The 15290-nt window shown below is 42.6% G+C and overlaps 1 protein-coding gene across 1 annotated transcript; it reads right to left on the minus strand.

Annotated features, from left to right (window-relative positions):
- Nucleotides 1–324: 324 nt before the first annotated feature.
- LOC117513974 lies at nt 325–15043 on the minus strand. Its single transcript, XM_034174237.1, has 4 exons — nt 14554–15043; nt 3249–3542; nt 2944–3031; nt 325–1076 (listed from the first exon to the last, which is right to left on the minus strand). Exons 1-4 carry the CDS (start codon nt 14912–14914, stop codon nt 665–667), a joined length of 1155 nt encoding a protein of 384 aa, XP_034030128.1. The 5' UTR covers nt 14915–15043; the 3' UTR covers nt 325–664.
- Between the last annotated feature and the right edge of the window lie 247 nt (nt 15044–15290).

The raw sequence follows: 15290 nt of genomic DNA on the forward strand, positions 1-15290 counted from the left end.
TTTAATCCATTGGTTTGTCATATTGTCACGAAAAGTGCAAAATTTTCATCATGGGAGCACAAATGCATTCTAATTCATTCCATGACGGGTGCATATAATTAAAAGTGCAGCGGGGGGGGGGGTTTCGTTATGGTTAGGGGAAGGAGCAGGCTTAGGTAATGTTTAAGGTTAGGGTTGGGGGTAGGAGCAGGGTTAATCATAGTGAGGTAAAAAAAAAAAAAAAAAAAAAACCCATCACAAAAATTTTAATATTTCATAATGGGACAAAAAACCAACATCATCAAAAAAAAAAAAAAAATACATGAGACTGGGCTGGTACAAGCAGGCATAATCATATGGTGTGCAAGACAAAACCCCCCCCCCCTGCAAAAATGAAGTCCTTTCATTGTATAAAACATAAATGCAATGACATAATGCATAAATTCTTTATAGAGAACCAGCGATGATACTTTGTCAAAATGTGTCGAAGTTCATGACACCCTGCCCAATGAAGGACATAAACCAACCAGTTTTACAAACAAAAAAAACAAGCAAACAAAAACATATAAACTTTATTTCATAGAAGATTCTGCATAACTGCAATGAAAGGAACTCTATAATGTAAAACATGGAACCCAGCTATAACTATAACCATTTGAAAACCTCAGCCTGAAGCAGCAGTCTATCAGCTACACAGAATTCCTCCGATTCCCCCGCCACTAGTCTGGGATGGGCCTCCGTTTGTGTCCCCAAACGGCTCAGTGATTTGCAGCATTTGACCATACTGCGCGGGCTCAGTCTGGAAGCGGGAGAGTTTTCGAGTGTAATACCGCCGAGATGCAACTCTCCATGCCTCCCTCTGCAGGCTCTGAGACTCTGCAGGTAACTCTGATATCAGCGTTGTCTTCGACTTATCCAGAAAACACATGGACTCTGAGTCTGTAGAGTGTGGAAATGTAGCCGAGTGGGAGGGTTTGCCCTTCTGGCGGGCCACTTTACGAGCATAATACCGCCTGGATGCTGCTCTCCACGCTGCCCTCTTCTGTCTCTGGGCCTCTTCTGGCAATTCGGACATCGGCACATTCTTCTTCTTGCTCCTGTGGAGGTTAAGAGGTGACAAAGGATCACACAACTGAAAACAGTTGCTGCTTTTTAGTCCCCACCCCACCGATTTCATGGAAATAAATGTAATCAAATGGCATATTCTCATCGCAAAAGGCATTAAAGAAAATAACGAGATTACAGACCAATAAAAAGACAGTACTGTTTAAGGCAGTTAGCAATTTGCATGACTATTTTGCTTTTTATATTCATGCAGCAATGAATGGCTATAATTGTTACCAGCTGACTGCTGCTGCTTTACGTGGTGACACCAAGTGTAGTTTAAGGACAGAATGGAGTTTTTAAACCCTTTCTTTTTCTACAAACAATGTACATGTAAAGCAGTCTCTCAGAGGTCTTCATCCTTTTTTAAATAAAAGGGAGTTCCTGGGTCAACCACATGCGAAACCAGGCTCATCTGTAATGAAAACATATATTTTTTAAGTCTATGTGGGCATTTGCCCCATCATTTGCATGCAACGCAGTCTGGGAGCAGCTCAGAGTACAGCCCCTGCTTCTTCACATTAAAAGGGACCAGGTTAGGTGGTTCGGGCATCTGGTGAGGATGACCCTTTGGTCATGTCCCTAGGGAGGTCTTCCAAGCACGGCCAACTGGGAGGAAGCCCTTGAGAAGACCAAGGACCCACTGGAGGGATTTTATTTCTCAGATGGCTTGAGAACACCTCGGGATCCCGCAGGAAGAGTTATAGGACTTGGCTGAGGGTAGGAAAGTGGGGGAAGCGCTGCTTGATGTGCTGCCACGGTGACTTGGACCCAGATCAGCAGCAGAAAATGAATGGATTTGTAAAAGTGATTTCCACATCATTTAGACGTTCCTGATGCAGAGTTGGTCTGTGTTTTATCTGTTGATCACAGCATTAGATGTTGAAAACAAGCAAATGTGACCTCAAAGTGCAGACATTTAGGGTATGTATTTTACAATCAGGTATTACATCCACAGTGTTGTAGCATTTTACATTCACAATGTTGTAGCATTTTCTGACATGTTTTTTTATCGCCAAACCTAATGTTTGCACAACCTAGCTGACATGTTTTGATTACATTTGCTTCCTTCACTGGCAATGAACAATGTCATTCTTCATAAGAAGAGTTACCTCAAAACAGATTCCAAATTCAAATGTAACACGGTTGAGTAAAACTGTCCAGTTACAATTGATCACCCACCCAACCTCCCAAAAAGGAGTGTCTACATCCACAAAGTACATCATACACCATTCCTAAAAAAATAATTAATAAAAGCTATAATTTAAAGAGAGAATCTTTTGTTTTCAACTCTGGCATGCTATGATAGACAGAAACTTAAAATTAGTTATGTGTTCAGTAGAGTATGTGCAGTTTTTCATAACTGAGCAATTATTTGTTTATGCCACAGGGTAATATTCTTGACAATCCACAGAATACTGGAGTTTGTTTCAAGTACACCCATTAAAAAGACCGAAAGAAAGAAAGAAAAGCAGAGGAGCAAAGGTCAAAATACAGTAATTGCAACAAATAAAGTCATTTATCAGTAAATTTTTCCAATGGGATGGACTGAAGGATTTTCAGGAAGTGACCTGCTATGAATCAACCCACCTTTGACCCCTCCTTAATCTGAGACTGTCGCTATCTAAAGATAACTGCATGAAATGTTGGCCAAAATCCACCATTATGTTTCAGAGCAGACAGCGTTTAAAGGGTTTGTATTCTGTGACACATCATGACCCTACCCATCAGCCCCCTGAGGTTCTTGTAAAAGTTTCTGATTGTGATCATGTACAGATCATTTCATTAAGTAAGCTTTAGAGAGCAAAGTGAGCACTGTCATATTTGATTAACAGTTTAAACTGAAGTACAGCCACCCACCTGGGGTGTTCTCCCTCAGTGACCAGGTTTCCTCCTGGGCCTGCACAGGGTTTGTCTTGCAACCTTTTTGCCTCATTTTCTGGTTTGCCTAAAATAATACAAGAAAACAAACAAAAAAATAACAGAAAACAGATGGACAAAGACAGATTACAGGTTTCAACTTTAAAATCAACTTAATTCATTTTATTGTGAAGGAATTTCATTGAGGGCTTTATCTGTTCTTACAAAATGAGTTTAAATAAGTCAAAGGCTTAAGTGTACATAATATTAATGCTATGAGTAACTGGAGTTAAAGAAAATATTACTTGTTACAGTGGAACTCTCTTTGTCGTAACAGTCTTCGCTCTCCTGACGCAGCTTAAAGCTCTCCTCATTCATTTCCCACTTGATTAAGACTTTTTCGTGGTCACGAGGCTCCTCTTTCACCATAAGGCTGCTGGGAGATGTAGGGAGGTTTCTTGTTGCCTCTGATACACCTGATGCCTCTGAGGAGTGTGACATGCACGTCTGTTCCAAACCCATTCTGCTGGGAGATGAGGGAAGAACAGACTCATGGCTTTGGGAGGAGACCTGTGAGGGAGGCCTGCCAAAAAGGCCTACTGCAGAGGAAAACAAACAGAAAGACTGCACTGTAAGCCTGCAGTGAATCAATATTTATGCTCAGTTTTAATACCTGCATAGAGCAGCTAACATTTTTAAACTGCATCTGTTTGCTGGTCATATGGTTTGTTTGTTAAACTTCCTACTCAAAAGATTTCACCTCATCTCCATGACACTTGGTGAAATGACTGTTCTTATTGAGACAAGAGGTCCTACAATCATATTAAACCTAAGCCATATTCCCACTCTGATACTATGTGGAACAAACATGGAGCTGGATGTGCCACACCAGGACCTTGTGGAATTTCATCCAGGTCCAGATTGATATAGTGTGCTTGGTGATGGAGTCAGTCAGTAGCCAAAATCATTTTCTCCTCCACCACCACCCTGCTTGTGTGACAACTTGATCACAATTTAGAAAGTCTCAGCTAATCAGCACCAAAATGTTCTTCATGATTCAATGGCTCTGTCACTTATTAATTAAGACGTAAGCGGAACAGACCCTCTTTTTTGAGGGCAGAGGGGCTGGAAGGTCAAGACCAATATGATCTGGTTCCGCATGTGAAAATGGACCAATTTCAACATTCTCAGAAGGGTCAGGTGCTGGAGCAGCAGCTGGTAAACTATGCATCAGTATCACCCTATAGCAGGGGTAGGCAACCTGTTCCAGAAAGAGCCATGAGGGTGCAGGTTTTCTTTGCAGCCACTGACTCCACCAGGTGATTTTACTGATTAATATCACTTTGAGCAGATGGAATCAGTTAATCAGTGAAATCACCTGGTGGAGTAAGTGGCTGCAAAGAAAACCTGCACCCTCATGGCTCTTTCTGGAACAGGTTGCCTACCCCTGCCCTATAGGGTCATTTCATATAAATTCACACACTTTCAGGAAAATTTCCCAGGTCACCCTCTCAGATTAACTGGAAAAAAAAAAAAATCATTTGAGAATCGAGCACATTTTCAAAAATTATTCTGAGGTTACAATTACAGATATAGATTTGGTTAGTGCGTAATTTTATCATAATATATCACATATACGAGGTCTGTTAGAAAACTATCCGACCTTTTTATTTTTTGCAAAAACCATATGGATTTGAATCACGTGTGATTGCATCAGCCAAGCTTGAACCTTCGTGCGCATGCGTGAGTTTTTTCACACCTGTTGGTTGCATCACTTGCCTGTGAGCAGGCTTTGTGTGAGCAGTGGTCCACCCCTCTCGTCGGATTTTTATTGCGAATAAAATGTCTGAACGATTTGGAGCTTTGCTGCATCAAATTTTTCCAGAAACTGTGAGAGACCTCCAGGTGGACACCATTCGGAAAATTCAGATGGCTTTCCGGGACGATTTTATGGGGATTACACAGATTAAGGAGTGCTCCAGCTGGTTTAAAGATCGCCCACAGCGGCTGAGAGCGCGGCGCACTCTGAGCGCCGATCAACAGGCTGAAACCCCGCTGAAACAACCAGATCATTTCCAAAGTGAAGGCTTTGTTGATCCGGGACGTCGTCTGACTTCCACAGAAATGGCAGAAGATGTGGACATCAGCACTTTTTCGGCACATTCCACTGTTGCAGGGGTTTTTGTCATGAAAGAGAAGCAGAGGGATGCGCCACGGAGCTGCTCATGGCGCGGGACAAAAGCACCTCCATGTTGGTCTCACAGGACGGCTTTCAGATGGCTTTCAGACGACTTTCGGTGGCTTTTCAGTCGTGTGACTATCCGAGAAATTGTGCATGAGCTGGACATGCCCCAACATGTCCTGTGAGGCTTCATCACGGCGTTGCTTTGCGTCATGCAGCTCCTACCGCGACGCGCGAATTTCTCCGCTCCTCTTTCCATGACAAAAACTTCTGTAACAGTGGAATGTGCCGTTCATTTCCAAACTGAACGTTGTGTTGATCCGGGACATCATCTGACTACCACAGAAATTGCAGAAGACGTGGACATCAGCACTTTTTCGGCACATTGAGACAGACGTGCGGAGAAATTCGTGCTTCAGGACGGAGCCGCATGGCGCAAAGCAATGCCGTGATGAAGCCTCACAGGACATGTTCTGGCATGTCCAGCTCATCCACAATTTCTCGGATAGTCATACGACTGAAAAGCCACCGAAAGCCATCTGAAAGCCGTCCTGTGAGACCAACACGGAGGTGCTTTTGTCCCGCGCCATGAGCGGCTCCGTGGCGCATCCCTCCGCTTCTCTTTCCATGACAAAAACTCCTGTAACAGTGGAATGTGCAGAAAAAGTGCTGATGTCCACGTCTTCTGCCATTTCTGTGGAAGTCAGACGACGTCCCGGATCAACAAAGCCTTCACTTTGGAAATGATCTGGTTGTTTCAGCGGGGTTGCAGCCTGTCGATCGGCGCTCGGAGTGCGCCGCGCTCTCAGCCACTGTGGGTGGTCTTTAAACCGGCTGGAGCACTCCTTAATCTGTGTAATCCCCATAAAATCGTCCCTGAAAGCCATCTGAATTTTCCAAATGGTGTCCACCTGGAGGTCTGTCACAGTTTCTCGAAAAATTCGATGCAGCAAAGCTCCAAATCGTTCAGACATTTTATTCGCAATAAAAATCCGACGAGAGGGGTGGACCACTGCTCACACAAAGCCTGCTCACAGGCGAATGACGCAACCGACAGGCGTGAAAAAACTCACGCATGCGCACGAAGGTTCAAGCTTGGCTGATGCAATCACATGTGATTCAAATCCATATGGTTTTTGCAAAAAATAAAAAGGTCGGATAGTTTTCTAACAGACCTTGTATTAGGGAAAAAATCTGAGGGCTTCATGTGGCATAAAGTGGGAGTTATAAGCCTTTAAATGAGACATTATGTTTGGGTATTATGAATTTTTGGCCATTTTCAGAGCCTTGCACAATGTAAAATATATATGGTACCACAGATCTGATTAAATTTTTGGGATCTACAGGGATGACTTTCCTCAGAAGGTCATTTCCAACAATGTACATACAATAACAATGAGATACTAATTGTCAAAGTCAGACACAAATAATTGCTCAGCAAAATAAATAGAATTAATTAAAATTTCAAAGGGCTTTATCATCAAAACTATTAGAGATATACAGACCTATTTGAGATTTCATCACAGATTTGGTTTAAGAGCACCTATGAATTTTTTCAAGCCAATCTGGTAAGGATGAGCTGAGACCCACTGGGTGATTTGATATGGAATGACCCTACAGCAGCAGCATGATCAGTATGGGCCTTTAGACATTTTACTCCTACAGTCCACAAAAAAATGCATTTAAATCATCACAAAGATAAGATGCTTCATAACAGATTCAGTTTAAATTAATGATCAAAGTAGGTGCCAAATCACAACAAAGCTGCCTCAGGGCGCTTCACATGAGGAAGGTCTATCTAACCTTACCAAACCTCCTTGAGCAAGCACATAGGCGGTTGTGGTAAAGAAAAACTCCCCCTGATGATGCTGGGGAAGAAAGCTCAAGCAGACCAGACTCAAAGGGGACTCAACGCACTCAAAGGGGTGACATACAGCTTAAGCCATTCTAACAGCTAACAAGGTTTTTACAAAGTTTTACCAAGCTGAAGAAACAGGAAACAGAAAAGCTAGAATACCATCAAAAACAAAGTGCATTACTGTGGTGAGCCCGCAGTTACTGGTGCCACAGGCAGGGTGTTGTGAGATAAGTCCAGGAGTTCAGGGCCAGGGTCCATCCATTGCCTCACCTGCAACATTAATCTGTCTGCACTGATGTCAGTGATGATGTGACCACCGCACGATAACACAGAGCACTGCCATTTTTCAGGTATAAGCAACAGTGAGTGTTAGAAGTAGCAGAACAGATGTGGTAAAATAGGAATAATGTCCAAATGTTGCAGGTTGACAGCAGGTACATTCTGGGAACATTTTCAGTAAATGTCCAGCTGAGCCTACAGTTCTGCAGTTGCTCACCCCAGGCTCAGCAAACACACAAGGAGAAGACAACTGTTGCCTATGTGTGCTTTCGAGGGGGAGGAAGAGGGGGGCAAATCCCTGAGGGATACGTCCACCACAACTTACCCCAGCTTACCCCAGGCTCGGCTGATGCCCCCAGGGCAGAGGTCTTACCAGTGGTTTGCTTTCAGGGTGGATGTCCCTTCTCCCCTCCAAATTCTTGGTACCCTTGTTGGACTTTTGTCCACAATACCGCAGTGCTGATCAAAAGGCAGCTGCTACCTGCCCCGGGAAGGGCCCCGTTGCCCAGCCTCATCACTGATGTTTTAGCGGGTGATTCTTCCCACCTGGCAGGCCCTCTGGCCGTGGGCCAGTATATACTCCGATATTCATAATGGGACTTGAGTTTTGAGAAAGAGCATTCAGCATGCAGGCTGAGCGACAATGATCTCTTCTGCACAGCAAAAATTAATTATTTATTGTCAAGTACCGAAAGCAGTACCATTAACATCAGAGCTCATTGGTACTGCAGCCGTTAATAATTTAGGCTTGGGTTCTGTTTAATAGTGGGTTTTAGTACCCACTGCAGTGGTTGCTGAACCTCCAGTGAGTCCGAGACAACCAGTCGCCCTCGTCTGTTGTCCGACGGAGCCATATCAGGCTGTTAAACATGGGGCATTTGTCTGGATTACAAATATCACGTTTCTACAACCCCTGGCAAAAATTATGGAATCACCAGCCTCGGATGATGTTCATTCAGTTGTTTAATTTTGTAGAAAAAAAGCAGATCACAGACATGACACAAAACTAAAGTCATTTAGTTGCTTGCTTGCCTCTACTGGTGGTTGGCTCTCACTGTGGTATTGTATCACTTCCTGTTCCGGAGCACAGCGGTGTTTTTCTGTATCTGTTAGCTGTTTAATCTGTGCAGTTAGATTGATCTAGTTATCTAGATTACGATTTGTTTCCCAGTGTAATCTTTACGTGCCTTAACTAAAGCACTCCTTCTGCTGAATCACCTCTAAATTATTTACACATTATTCACTTTGCGTGTTTTTAGGAATCCGCTAGCTTAGCGTAGCTACTAGCTCTTAGCCGATTTAGCATGGCGGCTTCTCCTGTCACTCCCGCACTTTTCTGCTCTGGGTGTGAAATGTTTAGTTATTCCTCGGCCTCCTTTAGCAGTAACGGTACTTGTAATAAGTGTAGCTTATTCGTAGCTTTGGAGGCCAGGCTGGGCGAATTGGAGACTCGGCTCCGCACCGTGGAAAATTCTACAGCTAGCCAGGCCCCTGTAGTCGGTGCGGACCAAGGTAGCTTAGCCGCCGTTAGTTACCCCCTGGCAGATCCCGAGCAGCCGGGAAAGCAGGCCGACTGGGTGACTGTGAGGAGGAAGCGTAGCCCTAAACAGAAGCCCCGTGTACACCGCCAACCCGTTCACATCTCTAACCGTTTTTCCCCACTCGACAACACACCCGCCGAGGATCAAACTCTGGTTATTGGCGACTCTGTTTTGCGAAATGTGAAGTTAGCGACACCAGCAACCATAGTCAATTGTCTTCCGGGGGCCAGAGCAGGCGACATTGAAGGAAATTTGAAACTGCTGGCTAAGGCTAAGCGTAAATTTGGTAAGATTGTAATTCACGTCGGCAGTAATGACACCCGGTTACGCCAATCGGAGGTCACTAAAATTAACATTAAATCGGTGTGTAACTTTGCAAAAACAATGTCGGACTCTGTAGTTTTCTCTGGGCCCCTCCCCAATCAGACAGGGAGTGACATGTTTAGTCGCATGTTCTCCTTGAATTGCTGGCTGTCTGAGTGGTGTCCAAAAAATGAGGTGGGCTTCATAGATAATTGGCAAAGCTTCTGGGGAAAACCTGGTCTTGTTAGGAGAGACGGCATCCATCCCACTTTGGATGGAGCAGCTCTCATTTCTAGAAATCTGGCCAATTTTCTTAAATCCTCCAAACCGTGACTATCCAGGGTTGGGACCAGGAAGCAGAGTTGTAGTCTTACACACCTCTCTGCAGCTTCTCTCCCCCTGCCATCCCCTCATTACCCCATCCCCGTAGAGACGGTGCCTGCTCCCAGACTACCAATAACCAGCAAAAATCTATTTAAGCATAAAAATTCAAAAAGAAAAAAATAATATAGCACCTTCAACTGCACCACAGACTAAAACAGTTAAATGTGGTCTATTAAACATTAGGTCTCTCTCTTCTAAGTCCCTGTTGGTAAATGATATAATAATTGATCAACATATTGATTTATTCTGCCTTACAGAAACCTGGTTACAGCAGGATGAATATGTTAGTTTAAATGAGTCGACACCCCCGAGTAACACTAACTGTCAGAATGCTCGTAGCACGGGCCGGGGCGGAGGATTATCAGCAATCTTCCATTCCAGCTTATTAATTAATCAAAAACCCAGACAGAGCTTTAATTCATTTGAAAGCTTGACTCTTAGTCTTGTCCATCCAAATTGGAAGTCCCAAAAACCAGTTTTATTTGTTATTATCTATCGTCCACCTGGTCGTTACTGTGAGTTTCTCTGTGAATTTTCAGACCTTTTGTCTGACTTAGTGCTTAGCTCAGATAAGATAATTATAGTGGGCGATTTTAACATCCACACAGATGCTGAGAATGACAGCCTCAACACTGCATTTAATCTATTATTAGACTCTATTGGCTTTGCTCAAAAAGTAAATGAGTCCACCCACCACTTTAATCATATCTTAGATCTTGTTCCGACTTATGGTATGGAAATAGAAGACTTAACAGTATTCCCTGAAAACTCCCTTCTGTCTGATCATTTCTTAATAACATTTACATTTACTCTGATGGACTACCCAGCAGTGGGGAATAAGTTTCATTACTCTAGAAGTCTTTCAGAAAGCGCTGTAACTAGGTTTAAGGATATGATTCCTTCTTTATGTTCTCTAATGCCATATACCAACACAGTGCAGAGTAGCTACCTAAACTCTGTAAGTGAGATAGAGTATCTCGTCAATAGTTTTACATCCTCATTGAAGACAACTTTGGATGCTGTAGCTCCTCTAAAAAAGAGAGCTTTAAATCAGAAGTGCCTGACTCCGTGGTATAACTCACAAATTCGTAGCTTAAAGCAGATAACCCGTAAGTTGGAGAGGAAATGGCGTCTCACTAATTTAGAAGATCTTCACTTAGCCTGGAAAAAGAGTCTGTTGCTCTATAAAAAAGCCCTCCGTAAAGCTAGGACATCTTTCTACTCATCACTAATTGAAGAAAATAAGAACAACCCCAGGTTTCTTTTCAGCACTGTAGCCAGGCTGACAAAGAGTCAGAGCTCTATTGAGCTGAGTATTCCATTAACTTTAACTAGTAATGACTTCATGACTTTCTTTGCTAACAAAATTTTAACTATTAGAGAAAAAATTACTCATAACCATCCCAAAGACGTATCGTTATCTTTGGCTGCTTTCAGTGATGCCGGTATTTGGTTAGACTCTTTCTCTCCGATTGTTCTGTCTGAGTTATTTTCATTAGTTACTTCATCCAAACCATCAACATGTTTATTAGACCCCATTCCTACCAGGCTGCTCAAGGAAGCCCTACCATTATTTAATGCTTCGATCTTAAATATGATCAATCTATCTTTGTTAGTTGGCTATGTACCACAGGCTTTTAAGGTGGCAGTAATTAAACCATTACTTAAAAAGCCATCACTTGACCCAGCTATCTTAGCTAATTATAGGCCAATTTCCAACCTTCCTTTTCTCTCAAAAATTCTTGAAAGGGTAGTTGTAAAACAGCTAACTGATCATCTGCAGAGGAATGGTCTATTTTAAGAGTTTCAGTCAGGTTTTAGAATTCATCATAGTACAGAAACAGCATTAGTGAAGGTTACAAATGATCTTCTTATGGCCTCGGACAGTGGACTCATCTCTGTGCTTGTTCTGTTAGACCTCAGTGCTGCTTTTGATACTGTTGACCATAAAATTTTATTACAGAGATTAGAGCATGCCATAGGTATTAAAGGCACTGCACTGCGGTGGTTTGAATCATATTTGTCTAATAGATTACAATTTGTTCATGTAAATGGGGAATCTTCTTCACAGACTAAAGTTAATTATGGAGTTCCACAAGGTTCTGTGCTAGGACCAATTTTATTCACTTTATACATGCTTCCCTTAGGCAGTATTATTAGACGGTATTGCTTAAATTTTCATTGTTACGCAGATGATACCCAGCTTTATCTATCCATGAAGCCAGAGGACACACACCAATTAGCTAAACTGCAGGATTGTCTTACAGACATAAAGACATGGATGACCTCTAATGTCCTGCTTCTAAACTCAGATAAAACTGAAGTTATTGTACTTGGCCCCACAAATCTTAGAAACATGGTGTCTAACCAGATCCTTACTCTGGATGGCATTACCCTGACCTCTAGTAATACTGTGAGAAATCTTGGAGTCATTTTTGATCAGGATATGTCATTCAAAGCGCATATTAAACAAATATGTAGGACTGCTTTTTTGCATTTACGCAATATCTCTAAAATCAGAAAGGTCTTGTCTCAGAGTGATGCTGAAAAACTAATTCATGCATTTATTTCCTCTAGGCTGGACTATTGTAATTCATTATTATCAGGTTGTCCTAAAAGTTCCCTAAAAAGCCTTCAGTTAATTCAAAATGCTGCAGCTAGAGTACTGACGGGGACTAGAAGGATAGAGCATATCTCACCCATATTGGCCTCTCTTCATTGGCTTCCTGTTAATTCTAGAATAGAATTTAAAATTCTTCTTCTTACTTATAAGGTTTTGAATAATCAGGTCCCATCTTATCTTAGGGACCTCGTAGTACCATATCACCCCAATAGAGCGCTTCGCTCTCAGACTGCAGGCTTACTTGTAGTTCCTAGGGTTTGTACGAGTAGAATGGGAGGCAGAGCCTTCAGCTTTCAGGCTCCTCTCCTGTGGAACCAGCTCCCAATTCAGATCAGGGAGACAGACACCCTCTCTACTTTTAAGATTAGGCTTAAAACTTTCCTTTTTGCTAAAGCTTATAGTTAGGGCTGGATCAGGTGACCCTGAACCATCCCTTAGTTATGCTGCTATAGACGTAGACTGCTGGGGGGTTCCCATGATGCACTGTTTATTTCTCTTTTCGCTCTGTATGCACCACTCTGCATTTAATCATTAGTGATCGATCTCTGCTCCCCTCCACAGCATGTCTTTTTCCTGGTTCTCTCCCTCAGCCCCAACCAGTCCCAGCAGAAGACTGCCCCTCCCTGAGCCTGGTTCTGCTGGAGGTTTCTTCCTGTTAAAAGGGAGTTTTTCCTTCCCACTGTAGCCAAGTGCTTGCTCACAGGGGGTCGTTTTGACCGTTGGGGTTTTACATAATTATTGTATGGCCTTGCCTTACAATATAAAGTGCCTTGGGGCAACTGTTTGTTGTGATTTGGCGCTATATAAAAAAAATTGATTGATTGATTGATTTCAAATGGCAACTTTCTGACTTTAAGAAACACTATAAGAAATCAAGAAAAAAAGATTGTGACAGTCAGTAATGGTTACTTTTTTAGACCAAGCAGAGGAAAAAAATATGTAATCACTCAATTCTGAGGAATAAATTATGGAATCACCCTGTAAATTTTCATCCCCCAAACTAACACCTGCATCAAATCAGATCTGCTCGTTGACATTGACCCTATGCCATGACATTGACCCTATGTGTCTTTTTGCAAGGAATGTTTTTGCAGTTTTTGCTCTATGGCAAGATGCATTATCATCTTGAAAAATTATTTCATCATCCCCAAACATCCTTTCAATTGTCCAAAATATCAACGTAAACTTGTGCATTTATTGATGATGTAATGACAGCCATCTCCCCAGTGCCTTTACCTGACATGCAGCCCCATATCATCAATGACTGTGGAAATTTACATGTTCTCTTCAGGCAGTCATCTTTATAAATCTCATTTGAACGGCACCAAACAAAAGTTCCAGCATCATCACCTTGCCCAATGCAGATTCAAGATTCATCACTGAATATGACTTTCATCCAGTCATCCACAGTCCACGATTGCTTTTCCTTAGCCCATTGTAACCTTGTTTTTTTTCTGTTTAGGTGTTAATAATGGCTTTTGTTTAGCTTTTCTGTATGTAAATCTCATTTCCTTTAGGCGGTTTCTTACAGTTCGTTCACAGACGTTGACTCCAGTTTCCTCCCATTCTTTCCTCATTTGTTTTGTTGTGCATTTTTCGATTTTTGAGACATATTGCTTTAAGTTTTCTGTCTTGACGCTTTGATGTCTTCCTTGGTCTACCAGTATGTTTGCCTTTAACAACCTTCCCATGTTGTTTGTATTTGGTCCAGAGTTTAGACACAGCTGACTGTGAACAACATCTTTTGCAACATTGCGTGATGATTTACCCTCTTTTAAGAGTTTGATAATCCTCTCCTTTGTTTCAATTGACATCTCTCGTGTTGGAGCCATGATTCATGTCAGTCCACTTCGTGCAACAGCTCTCCAAGGTGTGATCACTCCTTTTTAGATGCAGACTAACGAGCAGATCTGATATGATGCAGGTGTTAGTTTTGGGGATGAAAATTTACAGGGTGATTCCATAATTTTTTCCTCAGAATTGAGTGATTCCATATTTTTTTCCTCTGCTTGGTCTAAAAAAGTAACCGTTACTGACTGCCACAATCTTTTTTTCTTGATTTCTGATAGTGTTTCTTAAAGCCAGAAAGTTGCCATTTGAAATGACTTTAGTTTTGTGTCATGTCTGTGATCTGCTTTTTTCTACAAAATTAAACAACTGAATGAACATCCTCCGAGGCCGGTGATTCCATAATTTGTGCCAGGGGTTGTAGTCATATCTGACCCTGGCTTGTGGTGGGGATTCATTGTAATGTTGGTATGACATTGTGCTGCTCTCTTTTTTGTATCTTACAAAAGTTGGAGACTGAAGTGGAAAGATGAATTTCCAGCAAGTTAGAAGCACAGTCTCTACATTGTTGCTGTACAACACATTTAATCCAAGATAAACTACAGTGCTGTTTGGCACTCGTGTTGCTGTGATGAAGCTCAAGCTGACTTACAGGTGATGCTCATTTCGCACTCCTGTTGTCCTGCTGCGGTGTCCGGTCCAGCATTGCTCTGCGCTCCTTTCTGCGGCTCTCTGGAGGACTGAGGACCCACCAGGCTGTGTTCCATCTCAAACAGTCCACAGGTGCAGCCTTGCGCCCGGAGCAGCTGCAGCTCCTGCTCGATCTCTCTCAGCCTGCCCTCCAGCCGCTGGATCTCTCGGTCCCTGTCCAGCACCATGCGCTGGTATTCGTGCGTCCTGGCGCTGTTCACGCCGTACAGCACGTTGATGATGGAGTCTATTGCCAGTCTGATGGCCTTCTCCACCACCGCAGCCTCGTCGTCGCGCATCGTTCTGTTCGGAACCACGTTCATCTTCACAAAGCTGAAAATAGGCGAACTAACTCACAGGCATGTACCGCAAACTGAGTCTAAACGTGCACATACGGCCGTCCAAAAAAAAAAAGAAAAACTGTAAACTCACGTTCAACACATTTAGACAAATATTTATTTAAACCGTCTATGGCAAAAACAAAGTCAGACTGCTACTTTAGCTAGCTACTGCTATACCAACAACATACACAACTACTTCCTGTGTCACCGAGGCTTTGTTCGTGGAATTATCAGTGGAGTTTGGCCACAGCGCCATCTGCTGACTCATTTTGACTTGACTCGAGTATGTATTTATTTATTTTTTCAAGACAACTGAAATAGCATTTGGACAGTTGAGCGACACCGTTTTGTCATTGTG

This window comes from Thalassophryne amazonica, chromosome 7, assembly GCF_902500255.1.
Source record: "Thalassophryne amazonica chromosome 7, fThaAma1.1, whole genome shotgun sequence".
NCBI classification, from domain to species: Eukaryota; Metazoa; Chordata; class Actinopteri; order Batrachoidiformes; family Batrachoididae; genus Thalassophryne; species Thalassophryne amazonica.